Source organism: Fomitiporia mediterranea, assembly GCF_000271605.1.
Source record: "Fomitiporia mediterranea MF3/22 unplaced genomic scaffold FOMMEscaffold_6, whole genome shotgun sequence".
In the NCBI taxonomy this organism is placed as follows: domain Eukaryota; kingdom Fungi; phylum Basidiomycota; class Agaricomycetes; order Hymenochaetales; family Hymenochaetaceae; genus Fomitiporia; species Fomitiporia mediterranea.
In genome coordinates this window covers 2,175,085-2,194,121 of record NW_006760391.1, presented here as the reverse complement: position 1 = coordinate 2,194,121, position 19,037 = coordinate 2,175,085, and the positions used below count along the sequence as shown (strand labels likewise).

Below are 19,037 nucleotides of genomic sequence, written 5' to 3'. Positions count from 1 at the left end.
GGTCTGTATGACTGTCCAGTGTCCTAACCTAATGAATGTCCACGACACTGTGAAGCGGAATGACACGTCTTGCGCGAGCACGTGCCATGATCGACACTGATTCTCCTCCTTGCTTACACTGCTTTGTAATACATAATTTTTGCTGTGTAAATAGCTTTTGTTTAAAATAACTAACTACAGCTGTTCACAATCATTGTTTCTCGTCTATAGTCCCATCTGAGTCTGGTGGGCTGATAGGGTCATCAACTGTCTTCACTGGTCCCTTGAACCAATGTCGTGCAGATATCATCCAATGAAGTCCTGCGTAAATGAAGACGCCCATGATAATCACGACAGCATAATCTTTGTCGTGACGAGTATACAATAAAAGAAGGTTCAACAATGCATATTGTAAAAGACACGAACACTCACTCATGTCCTCCGCGTCCACAACTTGGGCAGGAGGGAAGAGAAGTAGGACTACTATAAAGGACACCCAAGCAACAGCAATGCAGCCGAGAGGTATTCCCCAGCGCCCGAGGCTAAAGGGGCCAGGCACTAACCTATTCCTGCCCGAGGTAATGCGTAGGAAAATTGGAGTCACATAAGACGTATACAAGCCAATAACGGCTGATCTAGAATCAAGTTCAGCGAGACTTGAAAGTCAGCGGATTTGCTTTGTCACATACCCAGCAAGGGACGTAAGTGCTGCCTCAGAGAAGCCTAGTAAGCCGCATACAGCAGCGACGCATACAACTAACCATACAGCCAGAACAGGTGTCTGGGTCCACTTATTAATTTGTCGCCAAAAGCGCGAACCAGGTAAAGCACCATCCCGGGCGAAAGCAAATACCACTCGGGAGGCGTCAACAGTCTGAGCCGCTCCTGTTACAAACTGCAGAAATCGCGAACAAAATCCGTGAGCATGCCAAGCGTGGGTCGTAGAGGGACTGATGCACTTGTACAACAATGATCAATGACCATACGACGAGCATGCCTTTCTTGCCCAGGACATCAAGAAAGAGCTGACCCATTGGAAGTGCCAAGTCGGTTTCAAGTAGTGCCGGTACAGATATAATTGTGAAAGACGCAGCGATAAGCGTGAGCCAACCAAGGGCAGCTGTGGCCCCGACACCGACGAGAATAGCAAACGGCGCAGCCTTCGCAGCGTCGGTAGTTTCTTCGCTAATGTGTGCAGCAGAGTCATCTGTGTGTTACCCGAGTAAGGTCAAGTACAGAATAAGAAAATAAGCGCGCACAGCCGGTAAGCGTCCACATCGGTGCGGTAAAGGCGAGCAGAAATGCCCAACCATCTATTGGCAGGTAAATATTGAGTTTTTGCAGCAGGACAGGTCACAGCAAACGAAGGCACTCACTATTAGGCCATCCAGTGTTATTCTCAAACATAGTAAATGCATCATGAGTGGATACCTTCTTGTCTCCAGAGCAGACGTAAAGTGCAATTATGGCACCGATGGTCGTACCAACTATCCTCGAGTTAATGGCGAGACGTAGTTTTATGTATGTTCGACGCACCATTCACAATGACGTAGAATAAATTCAGCCGGGCTAATATGCTGGTCGCGGCTGAGCATACAATCCCGTGGACGAAGAGGATTGCAAGAAGGATGCCATAGGTTGCACCATTCCCGAGGTTTACGGCACCGTCGGAGTTTACGGCAATAGCGGTAGTTATCATCTGCGCACTTCGATCACATCGTAAATCAGCTTCTCTTAATTGTCGAAGCTACGACAGAATAGGATGAGCCAAAATAATCTCACCATGTAAAGTCTATTGAACAAACAAGGGTTACTTGTCCCGTAACGTTCGCCCAGCCTGTAATCCAGCTAGCGAGTGCAGACCAGTTTGGTGATGCGAGCTTAGCTGAAAAGTAATATAAACCAGCACTCGTGCTACTTGAATTAATGAAAGTATAATGGGGATGGATTAACAGACTAAGACGCACGGCATCGAAGAAGCCAGCTCAGCCATGCATCTATTGCTTCGGGTAAGTGCTCTGAACCTGTATCGTGTCGAACAATTTAGTACACACGCTGCAATTGGCATGACAAAGAGGCTAGGAATGAGCCAGCCGAAGACCATGCCGACATGGCCACCTGAGACGAGTGGAAAGGACAGCGTTGAGGAGACAGACGCTATCACGCCCATTATTGAAAATGCGAATGCGATTGTCTCGACGAGCTACAATGCGAAGGCATGAATCAGCCAACCGAGTTAAGCATAGCAATAAGGATATTATCTGACAGAAAATTCGCGTTTGAATTCCGGCCTGTAGCCCAACTCTGCCAACAGCCTGTTATCTGTAGCGTGCAAGGCATCGAGAACGGCAATTCCTCCAGCTCGGTGGTCCACAGGCTTTGTAGTTACCCTGACGTCATCTTCTGTCTCCTTTGGCATTCTGACAGCACGCGATAAAGTTAATAGGCCGCTGCAAGGGCTTTGAGGGCTTTGTTTATGGCAGATAACAAGAAAGAACCTTGAGACTAGAGCGCTCTGAGGCCAAGCTCAACTTGAGTAGCTATAGAAGGTCGAGATTCCTCATAGTCAATCAAACTCCCACCGTCATACAATCCTGAACTCATTTTAGAAGTCGGCCTCACTGATAGGATGAGCTAATGTCCACAGAATTAGTGAGAACTTGTCGGCGCTCGGATAAGACCGCGGAAAAGATAAGGACGAGTACACATTGCCTCTCCACATTCTGAAGCCCGCGAAGCCCGTCGGTAGCAATATTATTACAAATGATTTCTTTCGGGGATTGTCTTTCGCGACGAATGAATGAAGCAGATTCTCTCCGATGGCTGAGGAAAACAACCCTAGACCAATGTCTGATTGCCTGATTCTTCACCACCCCGCAACGAGTAGAACGGTTTAAAAACTTGCCTTCGCCAAACATGTTAACTACTTTGGGGAAGCCCGACAAGTCTGTCGGAAATGTTAGTAAACTGTCTGGATTAACAAGTATCAGAAGCGACACGAATACATGTCATATGCTTGAAACTTGCAGTGTTTTTACAGTAATTCAGCCCATCGAGACGAAGGAAGCCTCAAACTTGCTCAAATGATGTGCTTACGTACAACTATATATTCTAAACATCACATGATCTTAGTAGAAATTTGTCCCACACGCCATTCCAGAGGCCCCGGGTATTTTTTGAGCAAGAAAAGGTGCGATAAGTCTCTCAGCTCAGGCATCACTTTTGCTCCTGCCGGCATCCGGAACGAGCAGACCACATAGCACAAGTCTTCCAGAATCCCGCATACCGTACCGTCTGAGCCTCTGAGGTGCACAAGGTTCTTAAGCGCTCGGACGCCTCCGTGGGCGCTTGTAGCTACATTAGCGCCGACCTAGCTATTCAGTTTCGAATCGCCGAAGATCGCCTTAAGGCCAGGAAAAAGAAATTGGGCTACCCTGGCAGCTTTGAATATCGGTTTGCGATTAGTGCAGCCAGGTGTTTGGACATTGGGCGCTCTAGTAAAGGGAGGTACGAGGTCCTTCTGTACATTCAAGCAATGGAAATGTCAATGAAGAACGGGCAAAGTCTTCAGGAGTGGGGCCTTCGTTGAGCCTGGCTTGTCGATTATATATTCGGCGCTTCGAAGTCACCTGCTGGCTTGCAGTATAAAAGGAGGCTGTGAACTACAGGTTCTTTAGTGCATTTTCTTCAAAGCCTCTCATGTCGCAACCAAAACTGCGCCGCAAGTCTAAAAACACTCTAGAAATCGAGAAACACTCTGAACAGCACCCAGTAGTTCGCCCTGCTTCTACAAGGCTCAATCTTCATCTCAGAGGCATAATTTTTGTGAAACTACTTGTCGGTTCTGTGCTTCTCGCTGCTTTTGCCAAAATATTTAACATCAAGCCAAGTAGTGTAGAGCTGTTCCCAAGTTCTTATGCACTCTGCTGTTCTGGTACTGGACGTATATACACTGTCGATGAAAACAATTCCAACGTGCAATGCATGGTAATCCATGACTCAAGGATTCTCTTGACCGGCTCACTTGGTAGGTATTTACCCTTTCTGCTGGACTTATACCTTATGTAATCGGTTCATCAGACGACGTGAACGGCATTTGGAACGCCAAGCAACACTCGAGCTCTACTGAAGGTTCCCAGAATGTCTTCAATACGCCTCTCAACATAAAGTTCCTTCCTCCTGAGGCCATTGTTGTTCCGGGCATGAGCGGTGAGCCCCCACCATTTTATTGACATCTGACCCTGGAGTGACGGAATAAAGATTCGCATGGACACATCCTCGAGTATGGTGCAAGTAGATTACTGTTGCTAGAGGGCTCCAAAGATAGTACAGGTGGGCATCTGCCGTGCGATTGAGTTTTTGTCTTGTCCCTCATGTTGTTATCGTCAGAGGTCGTTGGAAGAGTTAGGAACTACATACTCTCTCACACAGATATTCTAAACGATTCTTCAAGGTTTATTGAAGGCTGGGGCTGGGATCATACAGCATGGCCAATAGAAAAGTTTCCGTCCTATGTAAGTCTGCGCCATGGAGTTTCCGGACCATGAATTGAGAATTCTTTTAGGAAGAACTCGAGGCAGACTCAATTGTCCGAGGACGTCCGATCATCCTGCAGAGTAAAGACGGACACGCACAATGGATTTCTAAAGTTCTCCTGGAACAAATGCTTCCTTTGCCTTCGGGTATAGATGGCGGCATCATTGTGCAGGATAGGAAGGGCAACCCTACAGGTAGTGAACTTTCTGACGGTTTGTACGCCTGGTGCTGAATATGAGCAGGAGTTTTCTTGGATAAGGCGCAGGATCTGGTCAAGAAACCACCCTACACGGATGCGGACAGGATGTTACGTTTCAATCACACTGTCAAAGACGCCCTTTCCCGCGGACTTACATCTCTTCACGATGCTGGCTTTGACCCAGCGTCTCTGGATTTCTTCAAAAGGTAGGCGTATCCTCTATCGCAATGTGCAGCAATTGAATCTCGTATGAAGACTGGCGCGACTCGAAAAACTATCTGTTTGTCATTCCTACTAATCTAGCTCACGCATGTTGACTGAAGATTCGTTAGGTTAGGATTTATGGAATGTCCTACTTTGATGAGAACGCAAATTACTGGGGTGGCAAGGCAGAAAAGATTATTGACCAAAACAGACTAACCGCCCGAAGCGTGAAGATGTTTGCAGATGGTGGGATATGCACTGCCGACACGATTCAGCGGCGTTTTGACTGATCATTTTAATTTAACAGGTGCACTCCGGTCAGGAGGTGCAGCAGTGAGCAACATTTACGTAATCTTAGCTTGGGCTCTGACTGTCTAAATCCAACAGCTCTTCGATCCTTACACGGATAATCCGGATACTAGCGGTTTTATGCGCATTGACACTGATAAGCTGTACAAATTCATTCCGAAGTTCTTGGGGGATGGCTGGCAAGTGGTACGTCTGTTTTACTCATGCTGTTAAAGTGCATTGATTGAACTGAGATGACAGAACATTCATGCTATTGGTGATCGGGCCAACTCTATTGTCCTTGACGTCATCGAGTCTGCAATTAAGGAAATTGGCGAGAATTCTTTACGCCCTCGCATTGAGCACGCTCAGATTATCAGGCCCCAAGATGCTGCTCGGATTGCTAAATTAGGAGGTCAGCCGTAACTCCTGTAGATGCTATATTTTCGACTGAGGAGATCATTCCTACAGTTATTGCGAGTGTCCAACCCACTCACGCGTAGGTGACCCTTCCCCTTCCCCTCCATGTCAATATTTTGGGTATGACGTGCTTACCCTTGATGTTTATAAAGCGTAAGTGATATGTGGTACGCACATGAGCGTCTGGTACGTCCGACAGAAGTTGAAGTACTGCTTATCCTATATTGACTTCATTCTCGCCGCATGGAAGGGTTCTGAACGCGTTAAAAATCTCTATGCGTTCCGAACAATTATCGATGCCGGAGCACGTATCACATTGGGCTCAGACTTCCCGGTCGAAGACATGAATCCCCTCGCAGGCTTCCAAGCCGCTGTAACGAGATTATCACCTGACGGACATTCGCCTCATGGACCAGGTGGATGGTGCGTAGACCCGATAGATTAAATGTCGGAGATTAATTCTGCGCGTTCTATTTGACAGGTTCCCTGAGCAGTGCCTAACGCGGATCGAAGCGCTAAGAGGTTGGAATTTCCACCATGAGGCTACTTCATGTCATTAACCGGATGTTCTCAGGGTTTACAATTGATCCTGCATATGCATCATTTTCAGAGAAGGACCTCGGCTCTCTCGAACCAGGAAAGATAGCAGATTATGTTGTTCTTTCGCAGGACATCATGACCATCCCTGTCAGCAAGATACTTCTAACAAAAGTTCTCGCTACCGTGATCGACGGGAGGCCAGAGTACGGGTCAATATGATAGCTTTTGTTATACCTAGTTGTAATCTGCTGGATTTTGACCTGCTGCAGCTGGCCTATGTAGTTGGACGCACGCGCAGCTATCCTTCCCAGTGGATAGAGTCTAGACCTCCCGAAATCCGAGGAATAAATATACCTATTGTTCTACGAACTCACCAAAGAGAAAAAACATGCTTATACATCTACCTTGTCTTGTGTGTATGCGTCTCTTCCTTGCGGAATTTGTTATTATATATATGCAGGAACTCTGTGATTACTAGTAGACGGATTTAGACCAATTGATTCGATTTGAATCTTGAAGGCACGCTCACGTGATCTAACGCGTGCCACATATCGAGTCGCGCACTTCCGAACATTCAACACCGACCACGTCTATGCCTGCATTTCAAAGTCTCGTTCGGGCAGGACAGAAGCGCTCTAGCGATGCGAATACCTCAAGTTTAGTTAGTCGGAAACGACAGACTCTAGACATCGCAGTTAACGATGCGGATGGAACGACCATAGCAAATGACCCGACAAAAGTTGGCGAGCAGTACTGGATGGTACAATGGTAAGCCATGCATAGTTCAGTGTAAATGTAATGACTGTGGTGCATATAATCCATGCTTTAGGAGACTACCGCAATACAAGAAGCATAAGACCTGGGATGGCGATGGCGTACTCGTGCTGTTTGGCGGCAAGGGAGTGTTATACGGCATGGACGGCACAGTGTATGCTCTTCTCGTAAAATCATTTAATTCATATACTCAAGCTAGCTGAAGGATAGCGACGGGAAAACCAAATCCTGATGGAGCATGTATTGGGACGTTCCTTCAATTAGGTGGCAAAGAAATGGAGATCGATTGTGAATTACCAAAATTGGATTTCACGTCTGGCAAAGTCTTTGGGAAGGGAAGCTTCGGATCCTTCGCAGAGGAAATGGATACCAAGCCAAATCATGCAAGTGCTTTGAGCCTAAAGAAGAAATTCTCTATCCCTCTCAAGTCGATACCTGTGAAGCCCGCTCAACAACCACAAAGCTCAGACACATCCGACCCCCTTAGGACAAGAGGTATTGACCTTGAACCGGTATGCCTCCTCCAACGAAGAGAAAACGAACTACCTCCGAATCCCATACCAAATACATACTGGTCAGCGCATTGGTACGTTGCAACCACAGATACTGTATGCGATCGGAAATTCTTAGTCGAATTTTGTTCAGGCGCAGGCCACAGGGTAGAAAGCATAAAACGTGGGATGGAGATTCTTTTGTCGTCTGTTCGGGCAATAAGCTCACAATGGTTTCCGATGATGGCAAATTGTATGGACATTTATGCACTTTCGGTTCATACCTTTAATATCAGATACAGGATGGGTACAACAAAATGGAGAGGCGGTTCTCTGCAGGAAGGCTGCGTCCTTCAAATAGCCTCAAGGACGGTCGAGCTCGAGAGTCGGGTTGTAGCAGGTGCTGTACCGAGGATTACTGGGACCATGACATCGGAGCGCCCGTGTGACGAAGACAGTGGTGATCTGGAGACACCCTTGACTGATGATGCTTGTTCAGATGCTGGTGCATTCGAGATGAGGGTGTTATCATTTGCAGCAAAGGAGAATATTGATTGTCGAGGCACGACGGTCCAGTCAATCTCTTCTGAAGCAACACGCAAGAAGTTCGTCACACCGGTTAGCTTTTACGGCCAGGCTATATCAAAGTCAAAGCCTGCGACACCCTTGTACGTTTTCCCGGTTTCTTACACTTGGTAGCGACACTAATTATCGCTCGAGACACGACCCACTTGCTGAGGGTGCTGTGGTTATGAAGGAACCGACGAAGGAACACCAAAGGAAATTCAACTTAAAGTACGAATGCTTACGTTTTATAATAACACCAATCTAATTGGTAAACAGGGGACGCCCTGTGATTCCTGTCGTCGTAGATCCAATTTTGGCCAGACATTTGCGTCCTCATCAGAAAGAAGGTGAACACTGCCATAACTGCGGCTCCTATGCATGTCTGATTCTATGGGCTTGTAGGAGTCAAGTTCATGTATGAATGCGTTATGGGACTTCGTAAACACGAAGGTCAGGGATGTATTCTCGCGGACGAGATGTGGGTACAATGAATCGCATTACAGTATTGTGCTAAAATCCCAGTCGAGAAAAGGGGAATGGGCAAAACCTTGCAGACCATAACTTTGGTTTGGACTCTTCTCAGTGAGTCCTAGATGATGCATAGCTATATTTGTTCTCATTATACTGCAAAGAACAAAATTGTTATGCAGGAACTCCAGCCGTTGGGAAGGTCATGATAGTCTGTCCGGTTACGCTGATTGCGGTATGTCCTTTTCATTATTGAAATCATTCCGTCCTTGTTTACCAACCGTCGATACAGAATTGGAAGAAAGAATTTCACAAATGGCGCGTTCATTGTGATATGAAAAACATGAGCGAAGCTGACACAAATCTAGGCTCGGTAAAGATCGGCTCGGCATATTCACTGGTGATAAGAATAAGGAGGCAGTAAAACAGTTCATTAACTCGTAAGACCTCTGACCTTCCGACACGTTGTCATGGCTAATTTATTGCGTCTATTAGGAAGATACACCAAGTCTTAATCATTGGCTATGAAAAACTTCGCACAGTTATGTGCGTTTCGTTCTTGATTCACATTCGGCCATTTGATCACTAACAACCGCATTAAAGTTCCGAACTAGCTTACTGCTTGTAAGGTTTTTGCCTACATGAAGCTGAAGCCGGTACAAACCGATCAATTATTCCTGTCTCTAGGCCACCCATAGGCCTCATAATCTGCGATGAGGGTCATCGCCTGAAATCATCCAATAACAAGACCTCCACGATGTTCGAAGCTCTGTCAACACCGCGACGAATAATATTGTATGTTTTCCCTCTCACACCTGAACTTCATGTGCTGAATGAAGACCGGAAGGTCTGGTACTCCTATCCAAAATGGTAAGATTGAGTGCAGCTCACTAAATTACTGTTCTTTTTTACTATGGTCACTTTGCTTGACAGATCTCTCGGAGTTTCATGCTATGGCAGATTTCTGCAATCCTGGTCTCCTAGATGACTATTCAATCTTTCGAAAGGTCTTCGAAAACGCAATCTTGAAGAGCCGTACACCTGACTGCTCGGCGAAAGAGCGAGAAATTGGCGAAGGTCGACAAGCACAGGTTTGCGTCATATATGCTTCTCTGTATCTTACGCACTGCTTTGCTCAACGGGTTGCTAGCTTCAAACCGTCGCCCGTAGCTTTGTACTCCGCAGGGAAGCTAGTATTCTCACAAACTATCTACCTCCCAAGTGCAAGTATTATGCTTGCTTAACATCGTCAGCACGCCCACTTATCAGTCTTTGTTACGCAGATGAATATGTGGTTTTCGTCACCCCATCACCTCTCCAGAGGCAGATGTTCGTGAAGATACTACAACCAGACACTTTGGCTACTGTTCTTCATGGTTCCATGGCGCGTTCATTGGCCATGATCCAGTTACTCACAAAACTTAGTAATAGTCCAATATTACTGAAAGCCGCGTTAGAAAAACGAGAAGACAAGGCTGAATCGGACGCTCACGAGGCCTTCGATGAGGCTGTTAAACTTCTACCGGAATGTGCTAGAGCGCAGGACCCGGCTCTTAGCGGTAAGCCGTGTTTTCTCTAGATCTCCATTCGTCGTCCCCTAATGAGTCGCAGGGAAATTACAAGCTTTATCAAACCTTCTCGCATACCTACGCAAGGTATGGACGTGTGATTCTCGATTCATCACCCTCAAATATTGAGGTACTAAGCAGGAAACGGATGAAAAATGTATCCTGGTCTCCCATTATACCTCGACACTCGACGTCATCGAAGAGTTCTGCAAGGAGAAGAAATACACTTTCTTGCGGTTAGATGGGTAGGGACTTATCGTTACTCGCGCGGCTGTCAGTGGTTAACTTGACTATACAGACAAACGCCCGTAGCAAAGCGACAAGAATATGTCGATAGATTCAATAAAGCCCCACAATCAGGAGCATGTAAGCCTTCTGTGTATTTACTTCAACCAATTATTGCTACTGATAAATGTGTCAAGTTTTGTTCTTATTGAGTGCGAAGGCTGGTGGTGTAGGCTTAAACTTAATTGGGGCTTCTCGGCTTTGCTTGATCGATAGCGACTGGAACCCGAGGTTGGCAGTCTATTTCAGTTCATTCATTTGCACGACTGAATAAGTGATTTAGCCATGACTTGCAGTCAATGGCACGTATCCACAGGTATGTGCGATTAGTGGTTGCCATATACGAAGAATTAATCCACCCTCAACAGAGACGGCCAGAAGCGGCCAGTCTTTATATATCGTCTCTTGACGGCGGGCACCATTGATGGTTTGTGCCGTTAGTCATGAGAATTAGCATACCTCTCATATCACGAAGAAAAAATATACCAGCGTCAGATCACGAAGCTTGCATTGAGTGCCTGTAAGTTTAGCTCGGTTTCAGCTCGTGACAAATACTGACATTATTTGTGCTTAGCTTTGATGGGAAAAGTCTGTGACTACGTGTCTTACATTTACCGGCCACTGACATGATCACCAGGACGCCCCGGACAGCGGTAGCTCAAAATCCGATTCCTTCACGCAAAAAGAGGTGATTCCAACCCCATTTATGTGTATTATGGCTGAGCGACATCCGTTTCAAAGCTCCGGGATCTCTTCACTTTCTACCAACATACTAGCTGTCATACGCACGATCTCATCGGATGCCCCTGCACGCGCGGGCATGACGAAGAAAGATCGGACGATCCAATGCTTGATGATGCTTTTCCTGATCTGTGCTTCGAAGAAAGCGATAACGAAGAGCAGACGCGAGAAATTGGATTTTGTAAAGCTTCACTTATTCCTGAGGACTACGCAAAATTAGACAAAGCAGTGAGTTCAATCCTTTTTCAAAAAAAGCAGACTAGAAATACGGTTTCGTAGTTTTTAAAGAAGAAAAAGGCGGAGCTAGCCTCTCTCGGCGAATGGACGCACATCAATTGCCTTGATGCTCGTACGAAGCCAGCGATTATCGACAAAGCACTGCAGAGTATTTCTTCCGTACCGTCTGAACATAACGTTGCTCTTGACCGGGAAACCACGGCTCACATCCTACCTGAGGATATCCCAGGAGGGTCGATCTCCTTCCTATTTGAAAGAACGTCAGAGAAATCAGTCTGAAAGTTATTATTACTTTATACGCTTTAGATTACGCTTCAAGTCTCAGTTGTCAACATGCTTTCTAAATTCTACTGTATTGTCTTTTGCCCTGTTTTCCACACTGATGATGTAGAACAACAAATCGGGATCATTTATCGCTTATTCTGTCGCAGTTTCAACTAATTCATGTAACAATCAGTTTTAGTTCGTGTCAGTGCTTCAGTAGTAATGCTACTATTGAAAGAAAGAGGACTTGTTGATGGTCGAAAGTTACGAAATGATCCCCAGTTTTCCTATTCTGGAAACGGATCATACTGTACATATTTTTGTGCCTCCACATGCACTCTGTGCTTCAACCACGACTTAAGCCTACAGCTGCGTGACAATGGGCAAGAAGAACAAGGACGATACCCCGAACATAAACAGCGTACCAAATAGGGATATAATCCAACGACTTAACTTCCTTTACCAGGCGAGTTCTTACTTGAACGGATTGGGCGTCGTACGTACTCCAGCTGCACCCTCGGGAACTTCTACTCGTCCTGTGAAGGAAGATGTGACCTCGATAGAAGACCTTCCTTCTGAAGACCCAGAAAACGAAGGAGTTAAAGCCAACGAGGACATTGGAGAAAAGAGTCCGCAGGGTCGCGGCACGCGAAAGCCTTCAGGAAAACGGAAGGCAACAACTCACGACCTTGCACGGAGCTACGTGAAGTCCATGAAAATTATCGGACAGAAGACAAACGTGAAGATGTAAGCCAAACATAGCTAGTCTCTCTCCACGTAAACCTGAATCTAAAATATTACCCCTTCATTTAACTCTCGTATACTTTTAGGGATCCATCGGTCAAACGAACATTGTGCAAAGGCTGCAACACGCTTCTTATGCCTGGCGTGACTGCAAAGGTTCGAGTGAAACGTGGGTATCATGCATTTTGTATGATTACAGACTTGTTCATTCATTCTGACATGACTTTGTTTATGCGCTTGACTAGCTTTGCCATCTCATGGACATGCCGTTAATTACACGTGTATGCACTGCTCTTTCTCGCGCCGCATTCCAGCTCCTCCCATAACAGAGCAAACATCTCTGGCATCTTCTGCTCAAATAACTGATGAGCCTGCCACATCCACCCAATCCATGGACATTGATCCGGTGAATGCTTTGCTGGACAAAGTGAAAGAGAAGGCAACTTCGACGCCTGTGAAAGACGTAAAGCAGATGCAGAGAGGTCAGAAGCGGAAGAAAAGGCCTATTAAGCCTCGTCAAGTTCCATTCTTTGCAAGAGCGGAACATCTTATATTTGTCGGAAATGAGCGTGTACATCGAGACCTCGAGGGAAATGAGCCAAACTAGCTACCAAGAGATAAAGATAAAGGAACTCCGCATACACGCATTTGCGGTGTACATAGATGGTTCTGAAATCCGTCCAGAATCCGGATTAGACGGTCTCAAGTATTTCCTTCAGCACCTCTTTAACGGTTCTTCGTCCAAACTCCCATTCCTCCTCTCCGGGGTCTCCGACCGGATTAAATATCAAACTCGCGAGTATTTCATGCCGAGGTCCTTCTAGCACGCTTACACGGTGCTGCATCACTTTGACGAAAGCCTTTCTCACGTCTTCATCAGTCACATCGACGGAGGGGGACTCAGGACCCCTATCCTCCGGCGGAGCTCCGAACAGAGCACGCCACGCACGTAAAAGGTCCAAAGTTTCAGCCCGACATCGAGCGGTGACAAGCATTCCATCGAGGTGCGAGTGGTGTCGTACAGCGCTAAGGAGGTCGGAGAGGTACAACTCGGCCCTGCAGCCGATGATGGTGTGCGACGGCCCCGCCAGGGCACGGAGATCCGCGAGTTCCTGCAACGTGGGGGTCAGTTCCTGAAAAGTCGATGTTTTGATGAAATGAATCGTACCAGAGGAGAGAGGACTGCACTGAGCGAGGCTGTCTCGGCCTCAATCAGTGAAATTGGCGGCATACGATTATCCACAGTATTTTCAACGTGCGGATAAGCTTCGACGCTCAACGCGAATCTATCCAGCTGATCAAGCGTACAGCATTACTGCAACCCTCATCGGCATTAGCACATTGCACTCACGAGACTCTTGTGAATTGGAGGGCGGTCGTGGCCAGTACCCAATGGACATATGTACACAACAAAGAAATCGATAGGCAATGGCCATACGCCTTCAAACAGCAGGGATTTCTGGGTATTCTTTTGACCAGGGTGACCATGACCTATCGAGACTTGTCGGTCAGTCATGATAGTCCATAATGTTTTCTGAACTTCTTCTGAGGTGTATTCTAGTCCAGAAACTACGAAGACGCTGGGAAACAGATTTGTTCTGGGATCTTCCGTTGATTTGTCGTCGTGCCACAGCGGTGTTGGATCCGTGTGCGACCTCGATAAGGCATGGACGTGATGTTCGTGAAGTCGTATGCTCCGTATCGAAGAACTCACGCCGTACTCTGCGCCAAAAATTTCTAAGTCACCGAGTAAATCACCCGGACCCAGTTCAGTAGCAGTATTGTCAGCGAGAGATGAATTCGGGTATGAACTAGAACGACGGAAGGTGGAAACATGATTCCCGCCTGTGTTCAGTGTTTTCCGCGAGTTTGTTCGCGAGGAAGGTGGACCGTGGACGGGGTTCTCGAGAAAGAGAAGGCGAAGGAAATCGTCCGGGGAAAGCTTGTCGTTTCGTCTGAGTCGCAATTTGACGACCGAGAGACTGAACAACAAATGCAGGATCTATTTGGGGATTCTACTCAGCATTGGTGTTCAATACTGGGAAATTCACATGTAATTTATCCTTTAGCATGCAATGTGTGTCCAAGATGTAACTAAGGACAGCACTGAGACCGAATCCGGGTGCGTTTCTGACTTACGTTGACGGTTTGAGTGAGAACTTTGGCTTCTTCGGCGGTGCGAACGATGACGTGCTTCTGTCTGGCGACGAGAGCCAGTAACAAAGTTTGAAACAATGGTTCGTCGGCGACTAAAGTCGGATGGGCAGCATATGCTCTTGCGAGGACGGTATGATAATAGGACGCCATATTGGTGTTGTCGAAAGCCAAAAGAATGGTGAAAGATTGAGTCGATCAGCGAGTAATGTCCGCATTAGGCGCACCGCTACAACCGCCGATGGCCGACTGGCGACGATCGCGAGAAAGGTCGGTTTCGTCGCTCTGCGCGACAGTCAGCTTCTGCGGTGCGTTCCAATAGAATCCATTCAATATTATTTTTGAGCACGCGGCGCCGGGGACACGGTCAGAGACCAATAATAATGACAGGTCAAGCGTACGTACACATACACTGGCGACCTCGCAGACACCGAGTGGAAGAGTGCCCCTGGGACACTCTAGTGCACTCGGTGCGCACACGGCTGGTCCAGTTCTGCTTCGTCTTCGCCTTCGCCTTCGCCTTCGTGTGTGGATATGAATTGAAGCGCGTGTTTGTGATGATGCTGCTTGCTGCTTGAAGCAATTTGATCTCACCCTCACTCTGCAGTGGCTGCTGGCCGGCACATCGACTCTATTCTTACCGGCTTGGGATCTCTCCTAACACGACCTGGCTTGCTCGTGTTCACCCAGTGTCTCCCTTTTCTTTGCTCCTTCATGTCCATCTCCAATCGCGAGCGCTCACCCTTCCCGCTCTCATCTTGTTCATGGCCCAAGAAATAACATTCAACCTTACTATCGACGACTCCTCTCCCCAGATTGCTTACTCCCCTGCGACATTAATCGATACTTCCCCCAACCTCCAATCAAGCTGGAATCAATATTTCACTGGTGCTGGATTTAACACGTTTCCCGGAGAGGTCGGGCCACGCAATGAGAGCTTGCACGTCACGCAAAGAGACGGCGCGAATTTCTCTCTAGCTTTTACGGGTGAGTTTATTTCGCTTATCGAGTCGAGTCGAAATTTCCACGCCGTGTCTTCCGCGACTCCGAGAGCTCGTCGGGTGCATTTGTGCGCCCTGATCATGTGTATGCGCCATGAACAGCGTTCGGGCCAGGACTGGCAAATGCGGCGACGGAAGAGCCGAAGCTGATGGATCCTAGCACTGCATGATGCCACAATCGGCCAGATCATCACGATCGCGTTTCCGTCCAAATCCTGTCCACGGCGACACCAGCTCACCTCTCTGACATCTATTGCAGGAACGGCGATAGAGCTCTACGGCTTGGCCGTCCAATCTACATTCTCCATCCTTCTCGACAATGAAAGCACGTCGTCATCGTCATTTGCTGCCTCAGAGCCGTTCAATACCACTGCAGATCCGACGACGGCTCTTCTTGCTTCTTTCTCTGGACTGTCTCAGCAAGATCATATTATTTCTTTTACTGCGCACACCACAAACACGGCAAATGCCTCTAACACATCGGGTTTACTTATCTTCGATCGGGCCGTTGTCGCCGTGTCGACTGGCCTTACAGAGTAAGTATAGTCTCTATCATCACAGTTCCCGTTGCGTCCGGAGTTTGCATGTACTGATCTAGCTTGCACATACGTTCGTCCCTCAGCGCCGCGGTCACGACGACGGTGATCAGTGACACAGAGATGCAATTTACTGGCTCCTGGACTTTTGTAAATGACTCCACATTGATTCCCGAAGGAGACCACAGTTGTCATTTAACTCAAGCCGCTGGTGATCAAGCACAGTACTCATTCAAAGGTCTTTATCAGATTCTTCCAATCATCTCTCCTGCTGACAACCGTATCTCATCTTCCGCTTCCGTGTGCAGGTTCCTCAATTGAGCTAGCTGGCCTCACCAACGCATCGGCGGGTCTATTTAATATCAGCTTGACTTCCGATTCCGATTCTGTCACACTTCGACAGCAGCAACTATCCGGCATCTCGTCATTTCTTACGTATACGACACTCTTTTATGCTTCCGGCCTCGATCCGACAGCGACACACACGTTGACCATAAGAAATATTGAGAATAGAACTCTTGCAGTGGATAGCATGAACATCACTGTTGTAAGTGGTGGGCAGGCGTGAGTAATTCATTTATCTTGTAAAAATCTCACGTATCATATTTTGTATTGTGTCTTCCACTCCTTTTGGTATTTTCCCTGCCGCATTTTGCGCGAATTGCGGGGACTTCGTATCATTTTCAGTGGCCCTTGATTACGATTACTATATTTAGTAACCATTGACCGACATGAGCGTTTCGAGTTGCTTCTCTCAAACGCTTCGGCCCTTGGGCTGGGAAATTCTGAGAATATAAGGCGCCTCGGACGTCGGTTGGCACTTTGGGCCTCCTCTGTCTTCTGGATCGAAGTGCTATGCCCTTGTGCTTTGCCAGCGATCCCTCGCTTTACTTCACTTATTACGGGATCGTCAGAGTGTTTACCCTTCACCTACTCCCTTCTTGTCTTCTACTATCATCGAATGTTTACTTGATCTGACACATCTTCATGACTAGCAGTGCATCGTCGCCGTCTACCACAACTCAAGTCACTGCAGTTGCTGGCCTATCGCGAGGAGCAATCGCAGGCATCGCAGTTGCATCGTCGCTCGCTCTACTCTTTTTATTGGGAATTCTAGCGGTTGTAATATGCTACTGCAGACGGCGGCAAAGATGCGAACGCATCCGACAAATAGAATATGCAAGTGGTCTCAAACCTCAACCTCTTCACCAACGCGTGGGGTCAGGGGAAGTTGTACCCATTAGTCCCCGTTGGCCTACCAGACCTTCGAGTGCACCAGACAGTATACTGGTCGGAGATGGACATCCGATTATCGATTCAGACGTCTTGGATACTGTGCGCCTCGAAGAAGACATTGAAACCGATTCCGGTCTCGGACATATGCGAGAGAAGAGCAGGAGCATCAACAGCATACCCTCATTCGACAATATTCCGCGGGAACAAGTTCCACCTACCCGGAAGCCGGCAAGGCATCGTAGCTTTGCTTTGAGCCGATGGTCGGGATGGTTCACATCTTCTTCACGGAATAGTTCCTCCAGCTCTGGACGGAATGCATCTTCACCCCCTACCGTTCCGATTGTGTCTCCACGACCAGTGCGCGTGTATCCTCCACCCGAAGTTCTTGCTCGAGCACACGTCAGGGACAGTCAGAGCCGGCGTAGTAGCGTCATACGCGAGTCGGCCTTGTTGGATATTCCGCGGACTTCGCCATTCGAGGTAGATTTTGAAAAGCACGGTCAACTACGGCCTGCAGCATCATCGGATTTGGTGAGTCGATACTTGTCTTATCACGTAGAATTAAATGTATTGAAGCACATGTCGATTTTTTTTACAGCCTCGTTCCGTCAATTCCGGGTCTCTAGGAGCACAAGCCAGAGACATCCTGGTTTCGTTTTTAGACTTCGCTTCGTCGGGCGCTGCTTCGCTTAGAGAATCTACACGTTCACGCTCGCGCCGGCCATCCACCTCTAACAAATCGACTTCACACAGTGCTCAAGATGCACAGCCGCGTTCACCTCAAGACTCAAGTGGGCAAAGTCACACTACGTCTACTGGCATGTGGACGCTGTCGTTATCTGTCGAACCGCCGCGTCGGCCCGTCCGGGAGTCGCAAGAGCTCGTCCCAACCACTGCAGTTGACACTATTGCATCCGCTCGACATCCGTTCTCTATGGTTTCTGCTGATCTGCAGGTAGCCTCGCCGGATTCCCCGACAGATTCACTTCCGATGTCGGTCTCTGATATCAACTTCCGAAACGACGAGGACAGCGAGTCGCCTGTCGCCGAGAGAGGTACTCGGTTCCATCTACCCCGACATCCACCTCTACCTGGTACTCCCCATTCCTACGCTTTCACTCCCAGGTCCCGATCTCCCGAGTTCGTAAGAGCGAGCCACATGCGGCAGATGAGTGCGCCAAATTTGGGTTCAACAGAGCCGAGGCGACCATATGTCGCACAGACTTCCTTCGGGCGCCGTCTCGCACAAGTCCGCGCTCAAGCCATAGAATCCCAGGCCAGTCTTGGTCTTCCCACCCAATCGGACACTGCAACGCTTTCCGAACGACAACAACCTACCACTCAGACGCCGCAAAGCGGCAGTACCAGCCGTTTACGGAACTTACCTTTACCTTTCATTCATTTCGGTCGCAGCGCGAGCGGGTCTTCTTCTTGATGTATCTAAGCATCCCATTTTTTTCCCTCATAAATTTCTTTCCTCTCTTTTTTTATGTTCGCTTTCATTTTCTCTCTCTTTTCAATTCAATCCAATTCGGATCTTCTTCTCGTGCAAGGACGGAGAATCACTTTTTGGTCATTTCATTGTTACCACCTGTTGTAGTTGTATCCACATGGTTTATTTTGATTTGGTTTCTTTCTATTACCTCTTTCCTTGGCACATCTCAGTGTATTGAACCTCGCTTTGTAACTGCAATGATGTCTCTCCTTTATGTCGGTCTTTCTCGCATACAGTCCATGACATACTTATTAATCTAGTAGGTATATGGAGTTAATTTACCAGGGTATCCAACTACTCTAATAGGCTT

General features: G+C 47.5%; 6 protein-coding genes across 6 annotated transcripts; 4 read left to right on the top strand and 2 right to left on the bottom strand.

The window, feature by feature from the left end:
- Positions 1–190: 190 nt before the first annotated feature.
- On the bottom strand, positions 191–2,398 carry FOMMEDRAFT_84784 (amino acid transporter; the record flags this gene model as incomplete). Its single annotated transcript, XM_007266664.1, has 11 exons — positions 191–342; positions 412–614; positions 669–874; positions 939–1,186; positions 1,239–1,292; positions 1,356–1,466; positions 1,516–1,685; positions 1,762–1,893; positions 1,947–1,976; positions 2,034–2,182; positions 2,246–2,398. 11 exons carry the CDS (start codon positions 2,396–2,398, stop codon positions 191–193), a joined length of 1,608 nt encoding a protein of 535 aa, XP_007266726.1.
- Positions 2,399–3,200: 802 nt separating this feature from the next.
- On the top strand, positions 3,201–6,528 carry FOMMEDRAFT_146742 (uncharacterized protein). The gene is made up of 17 exons (XM_007266663.1): positions 3,201–3,486; positions 3,551–4,006; positions 4,060–4,188; positions 4,240–4,311; positions 4,369–4,493; positions 4,544–4,709; positions 4,758–4,920; positions 4,970–4,994; positions 5,047–5,164; positions 5,226–5,251; positions 5,306–5,413; positions 5,468–5,621; positions 5,678–5,705; positions 5,779–5,812; positions 5,877–6,049; positions 6,108–6,148; positions 6,201–6,528. Exons 2-17 carry the CDS (start codon positions 3,679–3,681, stop codon positions 6,383–6,385), a joined length of 1,875 nt encoding a protein of 624 aa, XP_007266725.1. The 5' UTR covers positions 3,201–3,486; positions 3,551–3,678; the 3' UTR covers positions 6,386–6,528.
- Positions 6,529–6,839: 311 nt separating this feature from the next.
- FOMMEDRAFT_123160 (uncharacterized protein) lies at positions 6,840–11,578 on the top strand (the record flags this gene model as incomplete). The annotated part of the gene is made up of 30 exons (XM_007266662.1): positions 6,840–6,934; positions 6,996–7,094; positions 7,149–7,526; positions 7,586–7,684; positions 7,734–8,099; positions 8,152–8,226; positions 8,275–8,345; positions 8,401–8,476; positions 8,531–8,580; positions 8,631–8,701; positions 8,759–8,784; positions 8,835–8,906; positions 8,962–9,012; positions 9,070–9,090; positions 9,154–9,261; positions 9,314–9,336; positions 9,400–9,557; positions 9,617–9,689; positions 9,750–10,025; positions 10,078–10,121; positions 10,176–10,279; positions 10,333–10,400; positions 10,457–10,550; positions 10,603–10,635; positions 10,688–10,746; positions 10,795–10,839; positions 10,894–10,907; positions 10,957–11,007; positions 11,061–11,288; positions 11,340–11,578. The coding sequence occupies exons 1-30, from the start codon at positions 6,924–6,926 to the stop codon at positions 11,574–11,576; spliced, it is 3,081 nt and encodes a 1,026-aa protein (XP_007266724.1). The 5' UTR covers positions 6,840–6,923.
- A 362-nt stretch (positions 11,579–11,940) lies between these two features.
- Positions 11,941–12,912, top strand: FOMMEDRAFT_134164 (Rpr2-domain-containing protein; the record flags this gene model as incomplete). Its single annotated transcript, XM_007266661.1, has 4 exons — positions 11,941–12,308; positions 12,392–12,474; positions 12,551–12,768; positions 12,796–12,912. The coding sequence occupies 4 exons, from the start codon at positions 11,941–11,943 to the stop codon at positions 12,910–12,912; spliced, it is 786 nt and encodes a 261-aa protein (XP_007266723.1).
- An 85-nt stretch (positions 12,913–12,997) lies between these two features.
- Positions 12,998–14,612, bottom strand: FOMMEDRAFT_134158 (uncharacterized protein; the record flags this gene model as incomplete). Its single annotated transcript, XM_007266660.1, has 4 exons — positions 12,998–13,417; positions 13,474–13,599; positions 13,657–14,307; positions 14,445–14,612. The coding sequence occupies 4 exons, from the start codon at positions 14,610–14,612 to the stop codon at positions 12,998–13,000; spliced, it is 1,365 nt and encodes a 454-aa protein (XP_007266722.1).
- A 771-nt stretch (positions 14,613–15,383) lies between these two features.
- FOMMEDRAFT_20179 (uncharacterized protein) lies at positions 15,384–16,718 on the top strand. The gene is made up of 3 exons (XM_007266659.1): positions 15,384–15,996; positions 16,083–16,234; positions 16,305–16,718. The coding sequence occupies exons 2-3, from the start codon at positions 16,120–16,122 to the stop codon at positions 16,562–16,564; spliced, it is 375 nt and encodes a 124-aa protein (XP_007266721.1). The 5' UTR covers positions 15,384–15,996; positions 16,083–16,119; the 3' UTR covers positions 16,565–16,718.
- Positions 16,719–19,037: the final 2,319 nt, after the last annotated feature.